Raw genomic sequence first — 23,551 nt, forward strand, 5'->3', positions numbered from 1 at the left:
GCAACACAATTGAAAAATGTAAAAAATCGTTCTTTCTTTCTTTCCAAAATGGAAACCCAGTGCAGCGACTCTCATTCCTCTGCATCAAATGTATTACCCCAGTGAAATTCAGAGTAACGAGCACATTTCTCTCTCTCGTCCTCCCTATTAGCCTCCCACTCAAGGCTGTCTTTTTAAATCCCCCCCCTCCCTTACACAGGGAGTGAGTATCACTCATTGAGAAGCCTCCGATGCTATTGAGTTTCCACCCACAGGCTGTTTATTAATAAGCATACTCTGAGGTGATAAGGTTGGCACCATACCCCCCCCCCCCCCCCCCTTGCATTAACACACACACACGCACAGCTTAGTAGCAGACTGTCCAGGCTACCCACAGCGGGTGCTTGCACCCCCCATCCCCCCGCCACAAACACTTTCCTCCAACGCATGACCCACATATGCAGATTACCCTCGATATGCGACTACATCTGCGGCCTACATCCACAAATGCCCCTTTAGATCCGGGGCAGTGCAGTGGGCATCCACATGACGCGCTCACAGGTCGTGCGCTGGAGAACATGTGAGTCGGGCGATGAGGAGAGGCGTGAGGTTTAGTGAGCCGTGCGCCAAGACTTCAGGGAGCTGCCAGGGGTTGTGTGGACCGGCCAGGAGGAGTGATTTCCCAATGAGACAGACTGAAAATGATGAAGACATGATGCCAGCTTTTTCTGCTTCAGCCCCCCCTCCACCCCCATCTCTTTTTTTTCTCTTACACATACACCTTATTCACTCACTCACACTTTGAGACACACACACACACACTTGCTTTTGCTCGCTCACTTTCTCTCTCTATCTCTGTCGCTGTCTCTCTCTCTCTCTCTCTCTCTCTCTCTCTCTCTCTCTCTCTCTCTCTCTCTCTCTCTCTCTCTCTCTCTCTCTCTCTCTCTCTCTCTTATACCCTCACTTTTATTCTCTCCTTCTCACTCTTTTTAGTCTCCCTCAGTTTCCCGTGGGCACTCACTATTGATGGCGGTTGAGATTCCTTCTGATAGACCATTACAGGGTACGGGAGCTTCTCACTGTAGACTTCGTCCCATCCTTGAAACTTCCAACTTTAGAAACAAATCTTACATACAACCGCGCTGAGATCGATTCACTTTTCAGAAACTTTTTTTAGACAAGAAGGGGAGTTGGTGGTGGGCAAGGCTGGCGAGTTTTGATGATGTCACTTTGGCAAGGGTTGTAACATTGAACCCTCTGTCCTGTGCACAGGATAAAAATAAAAAAAAATTTAAAAAGAGTTGACGTGACATTGTATCTTTTCATCCTCTGTTGTTTTTTCTTGTCTTTCTGCGACACAATTCAGGCTCATGTGTTTCTGTCACAGGGTTACCTGACCCTTTCGCCAAAGTCGTTGTTGATGGCTCAGGTCAATGCCACTCCACAGACACAGTCAAGAGCACACTGGACCCCAAGTGGAACCAGCATTATGACCTGTGAGTCCAAAACCACCACCACTGTGACACTACAGTACACATGCATTCATATACCCATCCAAGCACATGCCCATGTGTGTCAGTCAGACCCAAACAATCAAACAATGAGCACTGATTCTACATACAGTATGCACACACGTTATCCCTACCAATATACACAGGTGTGTGTCAGAGATGAAAAGGTTAACATTATGGTTCCTAAAGCAAAACTTAACGTCATTCCACACTAACTACGCAAAGGTAATGATGTAGCACACAGTCTTCATAAAACTGGACTTATCTCTATTTCACCTGTTTATTTGGCCAAGTCAAGAACAAACATGCCAATGTTTCGGCCACCTGGTGTACATCAGAGGATGCTGATCTGCTCTGGGTAGTTGGAATCTATGCTATTTTGGTTTAGCACCACACTCCAAAGACTGGGAAGGTGCATCCTTCAACAACAACTTATATCCCACCAACACTTTTGGCACACTAAATTCACTCACATATCAAATGTTGCTGAATTTCTCTTGTCATGCTAATTGCCTGAGTACAGTAGTTGTTTGCTAATAGCTGATACTAATTTGGTTAAACGGGTGGCTGACACAGAATGATTACAACAATAATGTCACGTATCATCATTCCCTTAATTATGTTTTTACAAACTCTTATTGCACCTCCTGTTCTGTTAGGTACATTGGGAAGACGGACTCGATCACCATCAGTGTGTGGAACCACAAGAAGATCCACAAGAAACAGGGCGCCGGCTTCCTGGGCTGTGTGAGGCTGCTGTCCAACGCTATCAGCCGACTCAAAGACACTGGCTGTGAGTCTGCATTACTGCCAAACTGAGTCACAGTATACAGTATTAGCTCTAAAAGTATCAGTTGCTAGGTATCAATGTTGCATCATTTCATTGTTAATGTTTTTAAAAGCAAAGATGCTGTCCGCTTCACCTTACTAAATAAACATTTGAATTTAGTTTTTTGGAAGCTGTTATCCATCAAAACCAGAATCCCAAACATTTGGAAGACCCCTGATATGTTAACTGACAACAGGCAACAGTGGTGCATTTAGCCAGTGGTAGTCTCATGCTGGGTTCCAGACAAACTCAATTTTTCGACTTCCTAGTGGACAGAAAATACAATGGCACACATCCATCTAAAGTATTTAAAGTTAGAGGTGGGAAATTTCATGTTTTGAAATATCCAACTTCTGAATTGTCTGGAATACAACGTCAGTCCTGCCCCTGGAACCCTGTGACCAGCATAATTTGGCCTACCCCTGCCTGCTCCAAGCACACCTGAGTGCTTTACTAAAAAGCAAGGTCACTCACTGGCTTACCAAGCTTATTGCAGGAGTATTTATTCAGGAATATCTCAAAACAGTGCGTCATTTTTGAAACAATAGATGCTCAATGCAGTGTTTGTTCAGAGATCTGTGGTTACTCCCAAAGTTACCTGGATAAGCCATTAACCTCGCTTCGTAGGACACCCATCTGATTAACGTCAGTGTGATAAAGATTTTGACTAACTAAATCAAGTGTGGCTAATCACGATTTAATGAGTTCAGACAGAACAATGGAAAACATGTGGTGTAGAATAAATCACTGATTTTGAGGTTTCCTATTCGCAGGCCCAGCTTTTCCTCAATCATAACACTAAGTAATGTATGATTCATCAAAATGTCTATAGAATACCCTACTACTCTTAATTTCCATGGCCGTGACATTGTTAGACCCATAGTATGAAAGCTGAGCCCTCTTAGTGCATATTGAGCTCATTGAACACACTAAACATGACTGTGTTCGATTTCCTCTATTCTAGAAATTTCACCCACATTTGTTTTTGTTTGGATAATGCGCCCAGAGCCCGTGTGCCCGTTAGACGTTATTGATTGACCTCCCACAAGCACAAACCGCAGCCATCTATCTGGCTAGCTCTCAGTGGCGAGACTTTTTTGACCTCGGCTCCGCGGTCACTTTCTTCTGGTCTGATCACACTCTCCCTCTGCTCCCATAACCCACAGACCAGCGTTTGGACCTATGCAAACTCAACCCCTCAGACAGCGATGCAGTGCGTGGACAAATCGTTGGTAAGTGTCGTCTTCCTGCAAAACAAGACGCCATATCCATCATGCAGTGCAGTGAAGCTGAACGCTCGGTTTCTCTGCAGCACTTTTTAACACAACGGGATATTTTGCATTACAGTGAGCTTGCAGACCAGAGACCGGATTGGCAGTGGGGGGCCAGTGGTGGACTGCAGAGGACTGTTAGAAAATGAAGGGTGAGTCCTCAGAAACGTTAACTAAGCTCTCTGTGCATGTGCTGCCACCTAATGGCAGCCTCTTGATCTACCACTGGTAAGAATGAATGCAAGCAGTGTTATATCATTGTAATCCTTACCGTCACTTAATCTGTGCATGAGCAGTTTATCTTGTTAGAAATGAACCAGTGCACAGGGATGTCTGCTTTACAAAATGGGGAGGGGGGGGTAACAAGTTCCGAATTTTAGTTGTGTGTTGACGGTGAGGATGACTGTAGGTTTGATGGTAGGGGGCGTTTCGATGTGTCCCTCTGCAGCACGGTGTTCGAGGACTCGGGGCCAGGGAGGCCGGGCAGCTGCTTCATGGAGGAGCCGCTGCCCTACACGGACCCCACCGGGGCGGCCGGCGGGGGCAACTGCCGCGCCCTGGAGTCGCCCAACCAGGAGCAGCGGCTCCAAGCACAACGCGTCCGCAACCAGGACTCCCGAGGCCATGCGCACACTCCCCAGAACCGGCCGCACGGCCACCAGACGCCCGAACTGCCTGAGGGTTACGGTGAGTTGGGTTTCTTCTCACGACAGTGAACCCTCACTCAACATCTCCTTGCCTCATGTCCATGACCGCATCTAAGGCGGGGGGGGATCACATCAGCCAGCGGCAAGCGGCAGCGGCAAACCTAACGCAACGCTCAGACCATAATAAGTTGTGTCTCGTTCCTAAGCAACACAAAAGGTTTGTCAATTGAATACGCTCGCGTTGCGCTTTGAAAGTTGAACCAAGTTCAACGTTTAGCTAGCCCAACGCTAGCGTTACGCCAGCGTTGCTACTGTTCCGCTGCCGAACCATAGAGAACAATATGAAAACCTGCCGCTTGCCGCTGGCTAATGCAATCTCCCCCCCTAAGACAGACAAGGGCATCTACATACAGATGCTGTCACTGAACCACAACCTACAGTGTGTGGCCCACAGTATATTCCTGCTGTGCTCTTACTGCTCAACAAATGCACACTGTTTGTTGAGCAGCAACATTGTTCCTCCTTTTCATCAAACCTTTTCTTCAGCTGGCCACTTAATCCCAGCATACACATGCACACACACACACACACGCGTACACACACACACACACACAGGCAAGACACTTGCACACCGGCTTTTCTAAACCTGAGTCTTTAAACCATTGTCTGTAAATATTCAAACTGCATCTCTATCAATTCTTTAGCTCACAGCTCCTCTCTGTAGAACTACGCTCTGTCGCACATAGTCAAACTGAGCTGTTTTAACACTTACTGAAGTGAGGCGGGGATCTCCCTAGTGGCCGCTTGCTGTCTTATTTGAGCCAGCATGACGGTGGCTGCCCACTCTGTAGGAGGTGGACAGGCTTCGTTTTACTCGTTCAGTGGCCCACAGATACCCCATACAGATCCAACAGCACTGAAGCGCCTCGCTCTAGAGAAACACTCACTGGACCATGCCTACACACACACACACACACACACACACACACACACACACACACACACACACACACACACTCTCTCTCTCAGTGTCTCTCACTGCAGGGATCACTCATCATGAATCGTCTGAAAAGTTAGGAGAGCCGCGAAATGAGAGGAGTTTGTGTTGCTTGAGCAGTGGAGTTACCATCTGAGTACTGATGGTTCTGCTTTCCTGCCTTTGTGCCTACAGAGCAGAGGACCACAGTGCAGGGCCAGGTCTACTTCCTGCACACACAGACCGGCGTGAGCACCTGGCATGACCCCAGGATACCACGGTAGGACCAGTCTAAAATCGGGGCTACGCCGAGCACGCAACCGAAGCGTTCCATTCGCGTAGCATATGCTGCAGCTATTTGCTTCCACTATAATCAATGGAACTGGCTAGACCAGACGTGACCGTGCTTAATTATAACCAGACCAGACTAATTAGACCATTCTTCTAAAACTATTTTTACGCTCCGCAAGCAGAACGCTTCAGTTGAGTGCCTAGTCTAGTTTATCCTGAACAGTCTCTTTTTTTTTTGTCTCCAAACCAAATGAATGAAATTCCTTAGCTTTTTTTTGTTTGTTTGTTTACTTTAGTTGAGTGAGCTATACTTACTGTGATTGTGTTTTAACAAACCAACAAGACAAGATTGTAATTGTGTGTTAACAAACGTCTGACCAACTAACTTTGTCATAATCAACAACCACCCCTTAACTCTGATCTTCCCAGTTGTGTTCAGTTCAGTTTTGTTCAGAGTTGTCAGAACACTGTCACATGATCGCGAGTCATGTCAGACTGGTGTGAGAACATCAGTTCAGTTCTGCTTTTCGCTTTCAATTAAAAGGAAGTGTGAGCTTTGTGAGATTAGAAACAGCGGTTAAAAAAAATCCTCTACGCTTTGTCTCATCCTTACTTGATGCAGAGTTTGAGAAACTCTTCTGATCTAAATGGTGCCAGTAATACCAGTGTCACTGTGTTAAAGGGAAGTGTCTGATCTATTACTACAACAAAATGTAGATGCGAAAGAATTGGCAATGCCGGTATGCAGTGTGGACCAGAAGGACCAGATGATATACCAAAGTTTGGTTAGCTTTCTAAATAGGATTTTTGATTATTGTTATTATTTTTTGATCATATTGTCCAGCCATAATCTTTGCAGTGTAGTTTTAGAATTATTTTTAAAGCCAAGGTGTGTATTTAGCAGCGTGAGGGGTTGTGTTGAGTTGTGAGTGTGTGTGTGACTGTCCATCTGTGCCTGCGTCTGTGTGTGAGCGTGTGTGTGTATACTGTATGTTTATGCATGTGTGTGTATATGTGTTTCAAGTGTGTGTAAGAGTGTGTAAATGTGTGTATGCATGTGTGCATTTGTGCATTTGTGTTTCAAGTGTGTGTGAGTGTGTGTGAATGTGTGTATGCATGTGTGTGCATATGTGTTTCAAGTGTGTGTGTGTGTGTGTGTGCGCGCGTTCAGCGTAGTGAGCCGTGCCGCTGTGGTTGCCCCCCTCAGGGACCTGAACAGTGTGAGTTGTGAGGACCTGGGCCCCCTGCCCCCGGGCTGGGAGGTCAGGAGCACGGTGTCAGGAAGGATTTATTTTGTGGACCACAATAACCGAACGACACAGTTCACCGACCCCCGGTTACATCACATCATGAGGTAAAGGCCAAGCGGCCACGCGACCCACTCTTTCCTGAACTGGATTCAGCACTGTTGACGAGTGAAGTCACTTACCTTGCACCCGTTTCCCTTTGACAACTTAACCTAATCACTCCTGAATAATCTAATTCACTGTGTGTTATGATCGATATTATTTAAAGCAATTTTATTTCTGAAAATTAAAATTTAATCAATTCGTCTTAAAAATCTTAATAATTGATTGATAATTGGTAGATGACTAGTGATTGGATGTAACATTAGAAGTTTGTTTTATTGATGCACAGTTTAATGAGTGCATGCATTATTTGTCTAAGTTGCCTCTTCTGTGTGTGTGTGTTGTGTGGTGTGTGTGTGTGTGTTGTGTGTTGTGTGTGTGTGTGTGTGTGTGTGTGTGGTGCCCTAGCAGCCAGCAGTCTCAGGTGAAGGAGTCGACGCAGGCGCTGCCGGTGCAGATGGAGGTGCCGGTGGAGGAGGGCGGTGAGGGCGGGGGCGAGCTGCCGGCGCGCTACGAGAGGGACCTGGTGCAGAAGCTCAAGCTGCTGCGCCACGAGCTCTCCCTGCAGCAGCCGCAGGCCGGACACTGCCGCATCGAGGTGTCCCGCGAGGAGATCTTCGAGGTAACCATCCTCCCTCACAGCCTCACGCCTTGCCTCACTCACACGCCGGGATTCTGTCCAAGTTTTTTCTTTTTTTTTTAGTATAGTAAAGTATACATTATATATAAATTATAGTATTTCGTATATTTTTTTGGGGACCTGGGTTCGAGTCTGACCGGTGTTCATTTCCCGATCCTACCCCATCTCTCTTTCCCACTCACTTTCTGTCACTCCTCACTGTCCTATCTGAATTCAGGCAAAAAGACCCAAGAATATATTTTGAGTTGATTGGATCTGCTAGAGGGGTTAGATTAACTCATTGCCATAGGGTATAGTGTTGATTATACTAGGTTGATGGGGAATGTGTGTGTTCGTGTTAGTGTTTTCGCATTTAATCCTGCAGCTGTTAACAACTCCTGCCTTGATTAGTTCTTTGATGACTTGAAGTGTTCCTTCTTAATTTGCTTAACACGGCTGATGGAAGTGCATCTGGTTTAGCTGAAGTTTTAATGAATGCGCATAAAATGTACAAATTAGTTTGATGGAAACCCAGCCACTGAGAGAGATGATTGAGATTAAGTCCCTGTTGACTCCTGTAGGCTTCACAGCAAGCTAGAGGCCCATGTGCTGAGCTTACAGCGCAGGTCGTGTCTGACTTATGGCTTGTGTGTGTTGCTTATCCAAACTCCTGAAAGAATCCCATTGACTGTGTTTACATGCACTGCAGTATGATGATTATGAGGCTTATTCCGATTTTGATCATATTCAACATATGGTGCTAACATGAACACACAGTAACCTGGTCATTAACATCCCTGTATACACGATAAATACTAGCATCCCGGTAACTTATTAGTGTTTTATTACAGTATTCTTCACAAAGATTCTAGAGAGTGCTGCTCTATTATCTTTGGCTCTAATCAGTAATCTATCCTGCATGTAGCATTCTGAAACCAGAAACCAGGATAAGGTGTATACATGTTACAATATCCCGGTTACAGTACAGTACAGCTACAGCACTCCAGCTAGAATAATCAGAATTCTCAAAACCGGTATAAGAGTTTGTCCAGGGTTCTAAAATCAGGATGTGATGTTTAAATGCGCAAACACAAAATCAGACACCTTAAAAACCCGATAATAACTAGGATACTCACTGCTTCCTGTCCACAGGAGTCATACAGACAGATCATGAAGATGAGGCCAAAAGACCTGAAGAAACGACTGATGGTGAAGTTTCGCGGAGAGGAAGGCCTGGACTACGGGGGAGTGGCCAGGTAAGGGGCAAAAAGAGTCTGTAATATACAGATGAATTGTTAGCAGATTCACATGGGCAAAATGTTCATGAGTTATTCATCACAGTGCTTATGGTTAGAGAGATCATTATTGTGCGTTCATGCAGCTGGAAAGTGGGAAGGTTCCCACTTTGGAACTCCATACTTCCGAACTGAGAGTGCACTTGACAACAACAAACGGGCGATGTTGCTAATGTTCATAGGCTAGCTAGCCAGAAGGCTAACATCACATAGTTACTTAAAGATACTCTGGGAAGTATTGTTCAATATCACAATTGCGCTTATGAGTATAACATTTAACAAACAATGAAGTGACTTACTTGAGCATGGAACAAGTACATTTTTTATCTTTAACTATGTTGAGTGACGTCAACATTCTCCTAGCAGCTCTCACAAAGCCCCTACTTCAAATTGGGAAGTTCCCAGTTCAGGTGTGAAGTACCCCACCCCCCCATATAGAATTCTCCCACTTCCCAGTTGCTCATGAACACACCATTATTATTCTCTATAAGTCGCTCAGCATGGTGAGGGGGAATGGCAGGGATTGTTTGTTTCTGAATCCACTTGTGAGCAGGCTAAGAGTGGCTAATCTGATGAGGCCACTGGTGCCTGGGTCAACATTGTTTTTGCTCAGTCACCTCTGGCCCGCAATATTAAGCATTTCGCCATAACTTGAGGTCTTGCCTCTCTCTCACACATGTCTCTCTGTTCTTTCCCTCCCCACCCCATATCTCTGTATTTCTGTTTTCCTCCCAGGGAATGGCTGTATCTCCTTTGCCACGAAATGTTAAATCCGTACTACGGGCTGTTTCAGTATTCGACAGACAACATCTACACCCTGCAGATCAATCCCGACTCGTCCATCAACCCTGTGAGTGCAGCTGGTGTAAATTGTTCGGCTCAGCAGATCACCCCATCTGGCACTAATGCCCCCTGGCTGGGGTGGGAGGGTGGGGGCGGCTTAGAGATGGAGCGCGTGTCTCCTCATTTGCACCCCAGAGGCGCTGCGCCGAGACCTCCCGTTGCCACTTGCCCTCTCGTTATGTTGCTCTCTCGCTCTCTGTCTCCTTCTTTTCTTCTTTTTCCTTCTCTGATGTGCTCTCTCTCTCTCTCTCTCTCTCTCTCTCTCTCTCTCTCTCGCTTTTCTCTCCTCATTTGTGCCCTTGCTAAATTTGACTTGGGGGACCTTGGCTTTCTTGCATGTCGTTTTTTCACCCATTTTTTGATCTCCAGCACTCTAGCACTCTCTCCCTTTCTTTCGTTCGTTCTCCATCTTTTTCTCATCCTCTCTTTTTTTCCCCTCTTCCTCCTCACCCAGGACCACTTGTCTTACTTCCATTTTGTGGGGCGGATCATGGGCTTGGCCGTGTTCCACGGTCACTACATCAACGGCGGCTTCACACTGCCCTTCTATAAGCAGCTGCTAGGGAAGCCCATTCAGCTGAGTGACCTGGAGACGGTAGACCCTGAGCTGCACAAAAGCCTCGTCTGGATCCTGTGAGTGACATGAAACTGCCCTCTGGCTGATGCGTGCACACACACACACACACACACACACACACACACACACACACACACATATATATATATATAAATCTGTTCAGCCATTATTCTAATTCTGAATTCTGATTCTAATTCTGATTCTGAATCACTAATTCAGCCATTAATGCACCTTGTGTCTGTTGTGCATTAGGTCATTGAAGCCCCCTCATGTTGTTGTTTTTCTTCTTGGTCCTGACTTGCAGGGAAAATGATATCACGTCTGTTCTGGACCACACATTTTGTGTAGAGCACAACGCCTTTGGCAAGTTCCTCCAGCACGAACTCAAACCCAACGGCAGGAACCTCGCCGTCACTGAGGAGAACAAGAAAGAATACGTGAGGTATGATCACTAGCGTGTAGAACTTTTAAGTTTGTTGATGGGAGAAAGAGGGATCTATCACATTTAGTAACGTTCAGTAATGCATAAATAAATAAGTATATAGATATATGAACTCGAAAATATGAATATATACGTATGAATTTGAAAATATGGGGAAACTTTAGTATACTGAGGTACAAAACTGACACTTTTCGATTTTTACGGGACACAGTTTTCTAGTTTTCTAGAAAGGATGAAGGGGCTTAACTGACTCCAGTGACCATGAAATAACGTTGTCCTTTCCTCCCTCCCTCTGAGTGTGCGGAAATGCTATGTCTGATTGTTTGAGGGTTTTGTTTGTCTGGCACATCTGGTGGTCTCGAGTCAATGCCCCTGCCTTTAGATTTATGTCACCCTGTATGAAAGCAGCTGCGTACACATAAACATTATAGCCCCACCAAGAGTTGAGAGCGCACAGACCACAGAAAGTGGATTATGAGGAGGTTGGCCAGGAGAGGGCACCAGACCATTTGTGCGGATAGGCGTCTGCTGTGTGCCGCGGCTGGTGCCCTTCTGTTTTTCCACTGCCAGAGTGATTGAAAGGGGCCTTGACGTACAGGGAGCATTTTAAACAGAGCTAGGGTTTTTTTTTTTTGTTCCATGAGAGTGACTGTCTGCGTCAGTAGCGCAAGAACAGAGGAGAGGAGAGGAGAGGGTAGACAGGGGTCATGGCGGCCCAGGGACGGTCGACCGCACAGGTGTAGAATCACGAAAGGGGGGAAGGAGGCGTGGGCCCGCCCAGTACTGGGAGGGAGGTCCATTAATCATCAGAGTGAAGCTAGCTTATCTGCAGCTTGCTGTGAATGTGTGAGACTCGGTGTGCGTGTGTGTTTATGTCTGTGGGTGGTCTGACGGTGGTCCTTGTTTCGGTCAGGCTCTATGTAAACTGGCGGTTCATGAGGGGTATCGAGGCCCAGTTCCTGGCCTTGCAAAAGGGGTTCAACGAGCTCATCCCTCAGCATCTACTCAAGCCATTCGACCACAAGGAGCTGGAGGTAAGGCTAGCATGAAGCCAGAGGATAAACACACTGTATCCGTTCTGTCTGGAATATAGCTTTTGCTCGTAGGCTTTATGACTAATGGCTCTTATTCTGACATCAAATATGTTGGACGCAACTCGTAAATCCCATTAAGTGGTAGATGGAAGGGCATGCCAGATTTCCAGCCCAGAGGTCTTGGGTCGGAGTGCAGCTTCCCAGTGTTGCAACGTCTTAATTTAGCGTTTCAGTGCAGGTGTTGAAATTCGTTGTGGCACTCTGCTGCCTAAATGGAAAAGCCTTGGCTGAGGTATCCGAAAATTAAATGCTTAGCCAAATTAGTTTTTGCAGATTTCCTATTGGTACTCTGCAAAGACTACACATATTTATGTTAAGATGGCACAAAAAGCCTTTTGTTTAGATCTCTATTGACATCTGTTTTATACACCTCATTTTACGCTGTATCATTTTTTGTAAATTTCATTTTATTATGTTGGTTATAGTTCTTGGGTATAAAGTCTCGATCTGGCTCCAAGCAAATTTCCCTCAGGGGGATAGTAAAATTTCACTCAACTTGAGCTTGGATACTGTATGCTGGATAAGAATTCATCCTCATTGTTTATCCTAATGTGTGTGTGTGTGTGTGTGTGTGTGTGTAGCTGATCATCGGCGGCCTGGGAAAGATCGACCTGAGCGACTGGAAGGCGAACACGCGGCTCAAGCACTGCGTGGCCGACAGCAACATTGTGAAGTGGTTCTGGCAGGCGGTGGAGTCGTTCGATGAGGAGCGGAGGGGCAGGCTCCTCCAGTTTGTCACCGGCTCCACGCGTGTCCCACTGCAAGGCTTCAAAGCACTGCAAGGTGGCTAATGCATGGGCCAACGTGGCTCACAATACACATACACCATGTACAGTAGACTCACTCACATAAGCACACACAGGTGCCTATAAACAGTAAATGGCTGAACTGTTTACACCCTTCACAAGGGTGTAAATGTATGTCTCCATATAAAGCTTGCTTTTACTTTGCGCAGTAGCAATCAAGTGAAGACAGACACCCACACACGCACGCACCAAAAACACACACAGACTTGAGTGTACACACACAACCAGACATATGATGAGACCTAGATGTTTGTGAATGCAGAAAGTACAACTTTGAAATAATGAACAACATGAGACCTAGATGTTTGCTAATGCAGAAAATGCAGCTTAGAAGGCACAAACAACATGTAAATACACACACACAAGCAGTCACATGCACACTCTTTATTTTCTTCAAAGCCTTGTTAGATGTCTGACGCCTGAGCTGGGACGACATCTTGAATACACACACACACACACACACACACACACACACACACACACACACACACACACACACACACACACACACACACACACACACACACACACACACACACACACACACACACACACACACACACACACACACTACAACACAAATAGCATTGCACTGTCCAGTCTCTGATGCGCACCTAGAGCCCCATGTAATTGATTACGCTTAGAAGAAGATTTGATTTTGTCAGGGATCACCTTCAGACAGACGCCAATGCAGACTGGCGCACACACTTGCTCTCACACACACTTGCTCTCACACACACGTCTACATTTCTTCAGCCACACACAGACAAGCTATTTATAACCTAGTAAGATCATAGAAAATGAAATTAAAGTGAACTTCAGCCCGCTTCCCTATAGCTCCCTGGAGTAAGAGCTTTTAGTGCCCTCTTCAGCCACAAAGAGGAGGTTCTGTTCAGTCAGAAATGCATTTGCTCTGATCTGCATTGCTTTTAAGCAAATACTCCTCTGCATATTAACAATATGTCTTTGGAGGGGATTCCGGCAGTGTAGGCATATAGTCATGGAGCAGTATGATAATGTCATACTATCATAACATCAAACCTGAATGGCCATAATTTGGAAGGCTCACGGTATTTCGAATATCTTACTGTGCAGTGAAACCACTATGATTACCAGTATGTAAATCTGAAAGTGTATTGTCCACTAGGACATTTAATTGGTAAGAATCTTGCGAGACAGTATGCATTATGATACTGGGTTTACAATTCCAATATATTGTGAGACAGTAAGCAAAAATAATAAAATTATATTTTTTAAACCAATTTTTTTTTTTCAAATCATAAAAAATATAAGAAAAATCTGCACACTCCATTCTGTGCAAAAAAAAGTTTTTTACTCAAATCTGCGCAAGCTGAAGAAGGTCTGCCGACAAAAGCTTGCGCAGATTTGAGTAAAAACCTTTTTTTGGACAGACTGGAGTGTGCAGATTTTTCTAATATCTTTTATATTTACCTGCCAATCCTGTTCCTTGACCGATGAGTGGTGATCTTTGACTTTATTAGGAACAGAAATCATGCAATTTTTCGATATCAGAACAGTTGGATCACAGTCCCTGGTACATCCAGCATAGTACTACAGTGTGTGCGATCAGACAGATTCTTTAATTGATTAAAAACTGGTACAGAGATTTGGAGAATTTATCCCAAAACCTAAAAAAAAAACAATAGATAGCAATACTCAAGTGTATTGATGTTTTCTTGCACCCCTTCTACACACTAATATTTCTAACAGATGTGTATTTTTAAAAATCTGTCTGCTCTATTATATCACTATCTGCTCATTGAACCTTGTCTGAAATGTAAACCCCATCCATACCTCTGCATAATGTGGTGTTGAGTTGTTAACAAGTGGGGTTCACTTTCAAAGTTGATTGCTCCCTTATGTTGCATGATTTGTAACGTGTGGGGGAACAGTGATGACTAGAATGTATTCTGGTAAGGCTCTACAGGTTCTGCAGGCCCAAGACTTTTCACTATCCACTTGATTGATGCCAACACGGACAACCTGCCTAAAGCCCATACATGGTAAGAGAAGCATCCAGCTTACCCTCCCTGCTATCATCTGTAATTATAATTTAAGGCACTGGGCTGGGGCAACTTCAACAGATTATGGTAGTGATGGCGCATGGTGCCACCATAGCTGTAATTCTCCTTTAGAATTTAAAAAAAACATCCACTGATAGATTAAATGCTTTTGAAATGCATGCCTTGACAGACTGGAAGGTGTTGAAAGACTTGTGGATACGTCATAGCCTGTACCACTGAGAGCTTTTCTAGAGATGGTTGTTGTGGAACTGTTGTCTACGGTACATTTCATCGTCTTTCCATTGTCACTCCCACAGCTTCAACCGCATCGATATCCCGCCTTACGAGTCATATGAGAAGCTCTATGAGAAGCTCCTGACTGCCGTAGAAGAGACCTGTGGTTTTGCTGTTGAGTGAACGAACCCTCTCCCCCCAAGTCCTTCCTACCCCCACTTCCACTGCACAGTGACCAGCAGTGACTAACCTACTTAACAGCCACGCTCCCTTAAAGCACCCTAAACTCCCCTCTCCCAACCCGCTAACCCTCCCCCCAAATTCCCCCCAATGCCCCTACGGTGGACAAAACTGATGGCTCTCCCCTCTCGGGTGAGCGATACCCCTGGCCAGCATCACCCACAGCCTAACAGGAGGGATGCCACTACCAAGGGGCCTGGAACTCAACAGCTCCTGTGGGGCCCAGTTTTAGGAGTGTTTATTCTGTTTTTTTTCTTTCCCACATTTAACATAACAAGTTTCACACCAATGGAAAAAGAACAACAAAAATCCGATCCATGTTTTTGTTATTTTTAATTTTTCGTTTCGTTTCGTTTTTGGAAAAATGAAAAAAAAAAAAAAAAAACGGAGGAAAAGCTTGTGATGTCTTCGTCACTGAAGCGGTGGGTTTGGTAGTCTGATTTTCATTGCAAGTCGGTCAGCGAACTTGTGCTGCTTTTAGCTGCCATGACCAGCTACTCGCTGAACCCTGGTCCACATGAAGTAGAGGTCAAGTTTTAGTCAGCATTAGGTTAAGTGTTTTAACACCACAGCCTTGGACAACAAAACAAATCTACCTATTGCAGTTACGTCTTGAAGGAGGAGGCCAAGGCCAGGTCAATGACTGACTATTTGCTACATAATCACATCAACACAGAGGTATATGATGTCTACAGGAGCATAGGTTAAAATGTTTTGTTTTTGTTTTTTAATTTTGCATCCTCTTCAGCAGGGTGGCATTTTGGGTTTCTGTGGTATCTCCAATACTGTATTTTATAATCAGTCATTTTACTTTTTAATGGCTTGTTGCAGGATTTTTCCCCCTTTGAAATGATTGACGACATAAAAGCCCCTAATAATGGGTCTCACTTTCTTTGAGACCGGATGATTTGACAGTTACTGCTCCTGTGAACATTGCCTATCAGGCGAAGCACATCATTGAAAGAAGAGGTGCCAGTCATGTGACATCAGGAGAGTGGGAAGACGGTTGGCAGCGTTACTCTGCAGAGTGTCTATGATTTCCTGACTTCTCTTGCAGTCACTGAGAAATAACTTCAGTATTTTCTTTTGACACAGAGTATTCCTTCCTTTTTCTCGAAGTCTGTTTATGAATACTCTTTTTTTTTTTCAGGCCCTAATTTTAACCGTACTTTAATCACAAAAGATGTCTGTTGTGTGTGAGTATCTTTCTTTTACATCACTGTATGATCAATGTATGATGTCCATTAACATCTCCAACCTCAAATGATCCTGAGTTCCATCGTCATAGCAGTGGAGTGAATGAAACACACCTCATTCAAGTGTCATTAATATCATTTGAAAGACAAATTTTGTTCCTCAGTTATTCATTTCTTAAGATGTTCATGTTACTGCCATGGTTGTCAAGCATTTACTGTTGTGACATCTGGTTCGCAAAAAGTGTACTCAATTGAATAGTTTTTTTTTTTATTATTATTATTATTATTTATGTGTATCTGAATATCACAGATCCACTGTGCGACGAATGAACATATACTTTCCATAACTGCATCTTAAACCACTGTCAGAAGTAACATAAGCTTGGCTGTAGCACTTTTCACCGGCACATACAGTTTTTCCTTTTATATTCCTTTCTGCAGACAGGAATTCTATGTCTGTTTCTGCTCACGTTGTAAAGAAAGGTCTAGGATTTCATCATATAGTGCTTGTCGTGCATGGCACCAGGTTCTCCATAAATTTGAGTCACAGAGAAAATATGAATGAGCCAGCTTAATAGTTTTAAGTGTTCTGCAACAACACAACCACTTGACCTTTTTTTTTTTTTTTTTTTTTACTAATTATTTATTACTATGTAATGTCATTTTAAGTATTGCTGCTATTATCAATATTCCCTACCTTTCAGAAAAGGCTGATTACTTGTGAAAGCTGTACACTAATCTACATTGTTTTTTATGTATGAATCGAAAAAGTATTTAAAAAGCTGCTGCTGATGAGTCTTAGTGAGGTCGGTAGGGTTAGTAGACCTTTACTTCCAAGACCTGAATCTGGAGCAGCAATTTAGACTGGACCCCGGAGGTCATTCTCATGTTTATGATAAATGCAATAAAAGCAACACCAACACAATTATATTAATGGTTCTTTCTTAACCTGTGTTTTATTTTACTTTAACTCTATGAGATTGATCAGTTATTTTCAGGTCAGGTAGGCCTATATGAATTATTAGGACTGGAAAACAATTCCTTTTTTTGCGGATTTTATCCCTTCAATTTACGATATTTAGATGTCCAGTCTTTGAACCTTAAAATCAGACTAAATTAAGAATATATAAAATAGAAAAAGGTGTTGTTGAGGCAAGGGTAATGAGTGTAGAGTGAAAGTGGACTTTGGCTTGCTGATCACAACTCCATTTCCTCTGAGAAAGCCTTCACCCAGTCATGTGACCATTACATTACATTGTGTACAATTATTAGGTTATTTGTTTATTGAATGCAAGAGCAATGTAACTTACTATGTACTAAACATTTCTGAAAAAAAAGTGTAAATAAGATTATATTAAAGAAACTAAATTGAAAATATTTACAATTTTTGTGTCGGTGCCTCTTTCTTCAATCTCTTTTATGAAGATGTGTCTATCGGCCTTCCATGACGCAGTAAGCTAGACTCCGCAAGTAGCACTCCCACCCCAAGCTATTTTATTTAAATAGCTCTTAAAATCTGTGACCTTATGCAGTCACATATTGTAGCGAGTTTTAAGGAAGTGAACACGTGCAGAATTTGGCGTTGCACAAGAGGAAAAAGTAGAACTCAAATGGCATTTTGAATTAGTTCATATAACCCATTTATTCTTATTCACTATCTTCAAAAGGTGAGCTATGTGGGACGTGCTCTGGAACCGATATTTCACGGCTAAGGGTTCCAGAGGAGTGGGAGAGGGGGCTATGGAAACTAAAGTCGTCTGCTCATGTTGATTTTATCATCGTTTTTCTGGTTGGCTCTTGAGGCTAAAACTCTGTCTACAAATGTGATGCATGCAGATAGGCCTCCGTTCTGAATAATAAGAAGCAGTCCAGCCTATGGGTAGCACCGCCATTCACTCACATGCCCAAACGCAGCTCACAAATGTGCTGCGTAGTTTAAAAATAATAATGCATGCATTGACTGTAAAGCTATGGAAGCTCTGGTGGTCATGCATTTTTGTAATTACACACAGATATTTAATATGTGTCGCTTTGGGAAAATGTAAACGCTTAACGCTGTTAAACACAAAATGTTTCCACACAAAATCCTGCGAAGGCCTTGGAACGTTTTAGTGCACTTATTAAATGTGGATATCTTGTGCATACAATGTGAAGCTATATGGTAACTTATTCATGGTCAGGAAAAGCACTCGTGCCAATGGCTGCACGCTGCTTTCACAAAGGTAGGCCTATTGACAAGCTGGATGCAGAAAGCCTTTTGAAAAGTCTGGCTGTTTGACGAAATAGGTCGTTGGCTCTGTCGCAGGGCATGGAATAGGATAGCAGTGGAGTTGGCCAGGGGGTCAAGCGTGTCAGTACTAAGCTATGTGCTCTTTGAAGAAACCAAACCCACCTCTGGAATAGGCCTTCTAGCTGCAATGGCATTCGTATTCAAAGTAGGCCTATAGGCTAGTGCTGCTCCGATGAGTAAATGATGATCATTCCTCCCCATTCGTAATCTATTCCTCCCTTGTGAGAACATTTGCGCCTGCAAAAAACATCCCAGCTGATGCTGGGTGCTTCCTGACGGGTCGGACACCCTGACAAGAGTCTGCATTAATTGGTCCTGGCGTTCTCTCGAGCGGAGAGCGTAGCCAGACCTTTGGTTTGGCTTCAGGGCTTGGTGGAGAATCCGAGCTCCCTATTTCGTCTTCACCGGCTTAATGAAAATGAGATGGTTGAGGTCTCGGTAGTCATTAAATTTCGAGGTGGTTTCTTTCCGAAGATCCAAATTAATGCTGACGGGCGTGATAAGGCCAACGTCCTTCTGGTCGGGTCTGTGTCATACTTTCCGATAACTCATTCCCCTCCAGCCGGATCATTGCTCGATCCTCTTACAGGCAGAGCGCTCACACTCAAGGGTGTCTGGGACTACGGCGATCGTCCCGTTCGACGGGATTGTTATGACCTGAACTCTATCACTGCTGCTTGTTTATTTGTATTTCATTCAGTCCTACACACATCATGGGAACACCAACGACATTCCACAGAGGAATGGAGCCAAATATCCCTATGTCCATCATCACACCAGCCTCTCCCATCCCATGCATGCGGCAGTGACATGTTAGACCATCAAGAGAGAGAGAGAGAGAAAGTGTAAGAAAATATATAAAACAAAAAATAAAGAAAATAAATATAAAACAATCTCAAATGTTCAGCATTGTAGGCTAAACCAACTGTGGAGGGTATGATACTGTACGTCAGATTTTCTTAAGCTATCGCGAGTTGTTACTGGAACCTGCCCTCATTGAGTGCAAATGTGATGTTGATTTGTTACCCAGTCCATCAGTGTGTTGACTATAGCTCAGACTGCGTCGAAGTGTTATTTTTTATTCACACATGAATCACAGGCTAGACAACCTGTTTTTAATGTAGTCTAAAGTAATTTGGTCAATTTAGTTGAGATGCTCTTCCAGGGTATCAAGACGCTATATAGGCTATAAGTTCCATTTGTGCCAAAATCAGATAGACACGCAGATATTATGTGAGGGCCATTCTCCACTAAAACAGTAGAATTTGTATTGCCTGCATGGTTGGTGAACTCACTGATAAGGAGGAACAAATATGTCCTACCCGATTATAGATCCATAGGCATAGTGGTTGTACTTTTTGTCTATCTTTTTGATCACTGTCAATTTCTAACTTTATGGCAGAAGAGCCACTGATGGAATTATTGTAATTATTAAGGCATAATCAAATTGGGAAGGTATACACACAGGTAATGGAAATATCCACTCAAATTGAGCTGTTTGGCAGCTGACGTTGTAATTGCACGGTGTGATGTAAGTGACCCTATGCACTGCCCACTGATCATGTTTCATCAGTTGTTTCCCCACCATCTTGAGATCGCAAAGGCAGATACTGTATGTCCTTCAGCAGTGCTATCAGGATGTGGCAAACAACAGAACAGCATATTGTGGATAATGGATTATGTTTGTGCTGCACCACCTCAGCTGGTACTGCAGCAATTCTATATTCATTCCTTTTTAAATGGTGGAGCATTATGTGTCTGAGGATAAAACGGCACACTACTGATGCTGACATCTTCGGCCAGTTAAATATAAACTCTAATTACAGGAGCAGTGTGTGATTCTAATCCAATGAGCTTTTTGGTCAAATTCAGTGAATTGCTGCTAGCGGTCCACTAGCTGTCTGCACTGTGTGTGTGTGTGTGTGTCTGCTTCTCTCTCTCTCTCTCTCTCTCTCTCTCTCTCTCTCTCTCTCTCTCTCTCTCTCTCTGTGTGTGTCTGCTTCTCTCTCTCTCTCTCTCTCTCTCTCTCTCTCTCTGTGTGTGTCTGTGGAAAAAACCCCAGCAGGGTTCTTCACTGTCCTGGGGCTCTGTGTATGGAAGGCAGACATGGCTGTTCAGACTGAGCCATAAACAGCTCTGCAAAATCAACATGTTGGTTCAGGAGGACGAAAAGGGAGAGTTGTAACTTCATTGGCTGTTGAGTTCAAATATCAACAACCTTTTGCCAGAATGAAGACACATCAGGGGACATGAGGCTGTGTTTAAGCGATAGATAAATCAGTGTTTTGTTTATTAGTGATTTTGTCAAGAAATTTGCTAGAGTAAACAAAGAGGGCCTGTGAATAAATGTTATATTAATTGTGTTAACTGATATGTTTCAGGTGAGAGAGTCCATCAGATTCTGATAACATAATGCCATAATTATTAAGAAGTCTGTCTTGAATTGAAATTCCTGAGTCTTGAATTGAAATTCCTGAGTCTCTATCCCAGGTTTTGTCTTGTTGATGTAGCTAGAAATATATCTGAAGGTGTTGTATCACAAACAAGCTGCATTATGCACAGTGAATTGCCTGTGTTAGAGGTGGTTATGTTAACAACTGGTCTGTATTTAGTCTTACAAGGGCATGTAAAGGCTCCATAAAAAGCTTGAGTGGTAAAAAACAACAGCAAAAAATTTGATAACATCAGAAATGTTCCAAACAGAAAATGTTGATATAGAGGGAAAGCGAATCGGCCTTATCAGATGTCTTCTAGATGATACAGACAAGAGACTAGGATGCCTCATGCATTTAGATAATAGATGGGATGGTCCAGGCATTTTTTTTCCAGAGACGTTTATGTCTTTAATCTGACAGAACAGTGAAGAGAGTGACAGAAGGAAGTGGGAGAGAGGGATGGGGTGGGACCAGGAAATGACCCAGCCAGTGACCCAGCCAGGCCAGACTCAAACCCTGGGGTCCCTGTGGGCACGTGGACCCAAATATGGTGTGGGTGCTGTAACCAGTTGTGCCACAGCGCCACCCCTGGTCCAGGCATTTTATTATATAATTGTCTACCCCTGACCAGTCTTGTCTAGACTTGTAGCTATATGTTTGCAGTTGTGGACCCATGTGCATGGCATTGTGTGTTAAAACTGGGTTGCACCATTTTACCATTTACATACTAGCCTACTGAGTAGTGAGCCCTGCAGAGTAATTGGTCATCTCATCCAACAGTTTTGCACCAAATTAAGATTCCAGGTCACAGTGGTTTGTGAGGCCAGGGAAACATACTAATTAATGGATATTAATACTACAGATAAAGATTTTAAAAATGGTAAATCAACCCCCTTTTCTCTTCAGCATTGCCTCCCTTCAGCACAAGCCTGTTCGCTCAGCTGTTTGTAAGCTGTTTTATAACCCACTGTAATCACTGTACTTCATGAGCAGTTTAAGGGGATTGAGCTTTTATAAACTATGTTTATCTTCCTCTAGATCAGGAATTCTTTCAGATGATAATTGCTTGCTCTGGCAAGCTAGTTTAGACATTTCTTAAGCCTTGACATCATCATTTGTTTGGACTGGCGAACTCTATTATATCTTTCCATTTCGTTTTGTTTGACACCCCTTCATCATTTTTTTGTGTTAAATTGAAAAATATGTCTTCCTCTGCAAGCTAGGCCTCTTCGTTGGAGGATATGTGATTTAGTGATTTAGTTCCACATTTTAAATTTGTTGAAGTTTTTTTTTTTTTTCTGATGATATACTGTACTAGATCCCAGTGCGATTCTCTAGACAGTAAAGTTATGCCCATATGTTACTGTAAATGTAAATATGTATTTTTGTCTTGGAACTAGTTATTTGGTTGTATGATTACAATAATTAGAAGTGTGTGAGTGTGTGTGTCCATCCATCCAAAGCAGAGCAAATATTGCATGAGCTTTATTGAATATGGAGTGAGGCTATTATTAATTTCAATGCATTTTTCTTCTTAACATTACACACATGATAGTGATTAGGATTTATAAAGTGCTTTATTATGAAACATGTTTTTCCAGATTATCAAGGTTGGATGGACATATCAAACCAACAGTACTTCGAAATAAAATAAACTTCATACAATCTCTCCTTTGTTTTTTCAGGACAGTGCAATATTCCCGGATGCTCATTTGAAGTCTTCAGAATTAGTTGATTACAGAGAGGGCACTGTCTTTATTCAGCCAACATGCATTGCATAATAAGTAATGAAAGTGAAACATCTCTTTCCAGACCATGAAATAGCAAAGCCGTTTTATATGGCAAATGGACATAAATTGGAGGACATGTTGGCCAAACAAATGCTGGGAATGAAGACAGGTTTATTGGCCACGCAGTTTGACTTTTACACAAGAACTTTATAGACGCACCTCTTACAAGTAGGAATCTTGGGAATAAATTTGATGAAGGATATGGAAAAATTGTGACAGGAGCAGAAATTCCTCTGAGGCATTTTTATGGGACGTTTGTCATTCGGCATCTCAAAAATCCCTGATTCATTGTTCTTTTATGTCGTTCATCAACTGAATGTATGAGTTTTGAATTGAAATTCGCCCTCAAGATGTTCTGCACCTGTTTTGAAGAACGTGAAGACACGTTACTGCTCTACTGAAGTGCCCATCTGCATGAGTGGAGGTCCAAAAACTGAACATTTATCAGACCCACTCATGGGATCAGTGACAAGATCAAACTATCTGGAGAGCAAGAAAGTTTCTCTTTTTACAAAATATATTTCACTATAACAACTAGATGACCCTCAGAAGCAACAACAAGACTCCCTAAGTGAGTTATAGTGAAAGTGTGGCAGGAGCTACAACTACATAATAAACGCTCCTTACATAACAGGCAGACATGTAGCCAAGTTTAAAGTTACTCTGAGTTTAGAGTTCATCCATTATAGATGACCAGACCTTCAGGGCCTTATCTTAAGTATTAACAACAGCCAGATGCTGGACTCAGCATGAAATCCTGTGAACCCGGGTATGTCTAGTATTGTGGTACAGTAGCTTCATTCAAGCTTGGAA

The 23,551-nt window shown here is 43.3% G+C and overlaps 1 protein-coding gene across 8 annotated transcripts in view; it reads left to right on the forward strand.

The window, feature by feature from the left end:
* Nucleotides 1-17,600, forward strand: part of smurf1 (SMAD specific E3 ubiquitin protein ligase 1) — a 37,573-nt gene extending 19,973 nt beyond the window's left edge. The window contains exons 3-18 of one of the 8 annotated variants that reach the window (XM_076266088.1): nucleotides 1,367-1,475; nucleotides 2,150-2,283; nucleotides 3,486-3,551; nucleotides 3,667-3,742; nucleotides 4,039-4,277; nucleotides 5,409-5,493; nucleotides 6,712-6,858; nucleotides 7,265-7,475; nucleotides 8,625-8,728; nucleotides 9,503-9,617; nucleotides 10,065-10,243; nucleotides 10,492-10,629; nucleotides 11,543-11,663; nucleotides 12,305-12,506; nucleotides 14,469-14,553; nucleotides 14,871-17,600. In XM_076266088.1, coding sequence (XP_076122203.1) covers nucleotides 1,367-1,475; nucleotides 2,150-2,283; nucleotides 3,486-3,551; nucleotides 3,667-3,742; nucleotides 4,039-4,277; nucleotides 5,409-5,493; nucleotides 6,712-6,858; nucleotides 7,265-7,475; nucleotides 8,625-8,728; nucleotides 9,503-9,617; nucleotides 10,065-10,243; nucleotides 10,492-10,629; nucleotides 11,543-11,663; nucleotides 12,305-12,506; nucleotides 14,469-14,553; nucleotides 14,871-14,970 — 2,111 coding nt within the window. In that variant the 3' untranslated portion in view covers nucleotides 14,971-17,600. Of the gene's footprint in view, nucleotides 1-1,345; nucleotides 1,476-2,149; nucleotides 2,284-3,485; nucleotides 3,552-3,666; nucleotides 3,743-4,038; nucleotides 4,278-5,408; nucleotides 5,494-6,711; nucleotides 6,859-7,261; nucleotides 7,476-8,624; nucleotides 8,729-9,502; nucleotides 10,244-10,491; nucleotides 10,630-11,542; nucleotides 11,664-12,304; nucleotides 12,507-14,468; nucleotides 14,554-14,870 lie in introns of all 8 variants that reach the window. The other 7 variants (XM_076266084.1, XM_076266086.1, XM_076266085.1 and 4 more) reach the window with 7 other exon arrangements.
* Nucleotides 17,601-23,551: the final 5,951 nt, after the last annotated feature.

Source organism: Alosa pseudoharengus, unplaced genomic scaffold (assembly GCF_046254945.1).
Source record: "Alosa pseudoharengus isolate Yale_2024_CS ecotype anadromous, Long Island Sound unplaced genomic scaffold, YU_APseudo_1.1 YU_APseudo_1.1_scf_4, whole genome shotgun sequence".
Lineage (NCBI taxonomy): Eukaryota > Metazoa > Chordata > Actinopteri > Clupeiformes > Clupeidae > Alosa > Alosa pseudoharengus.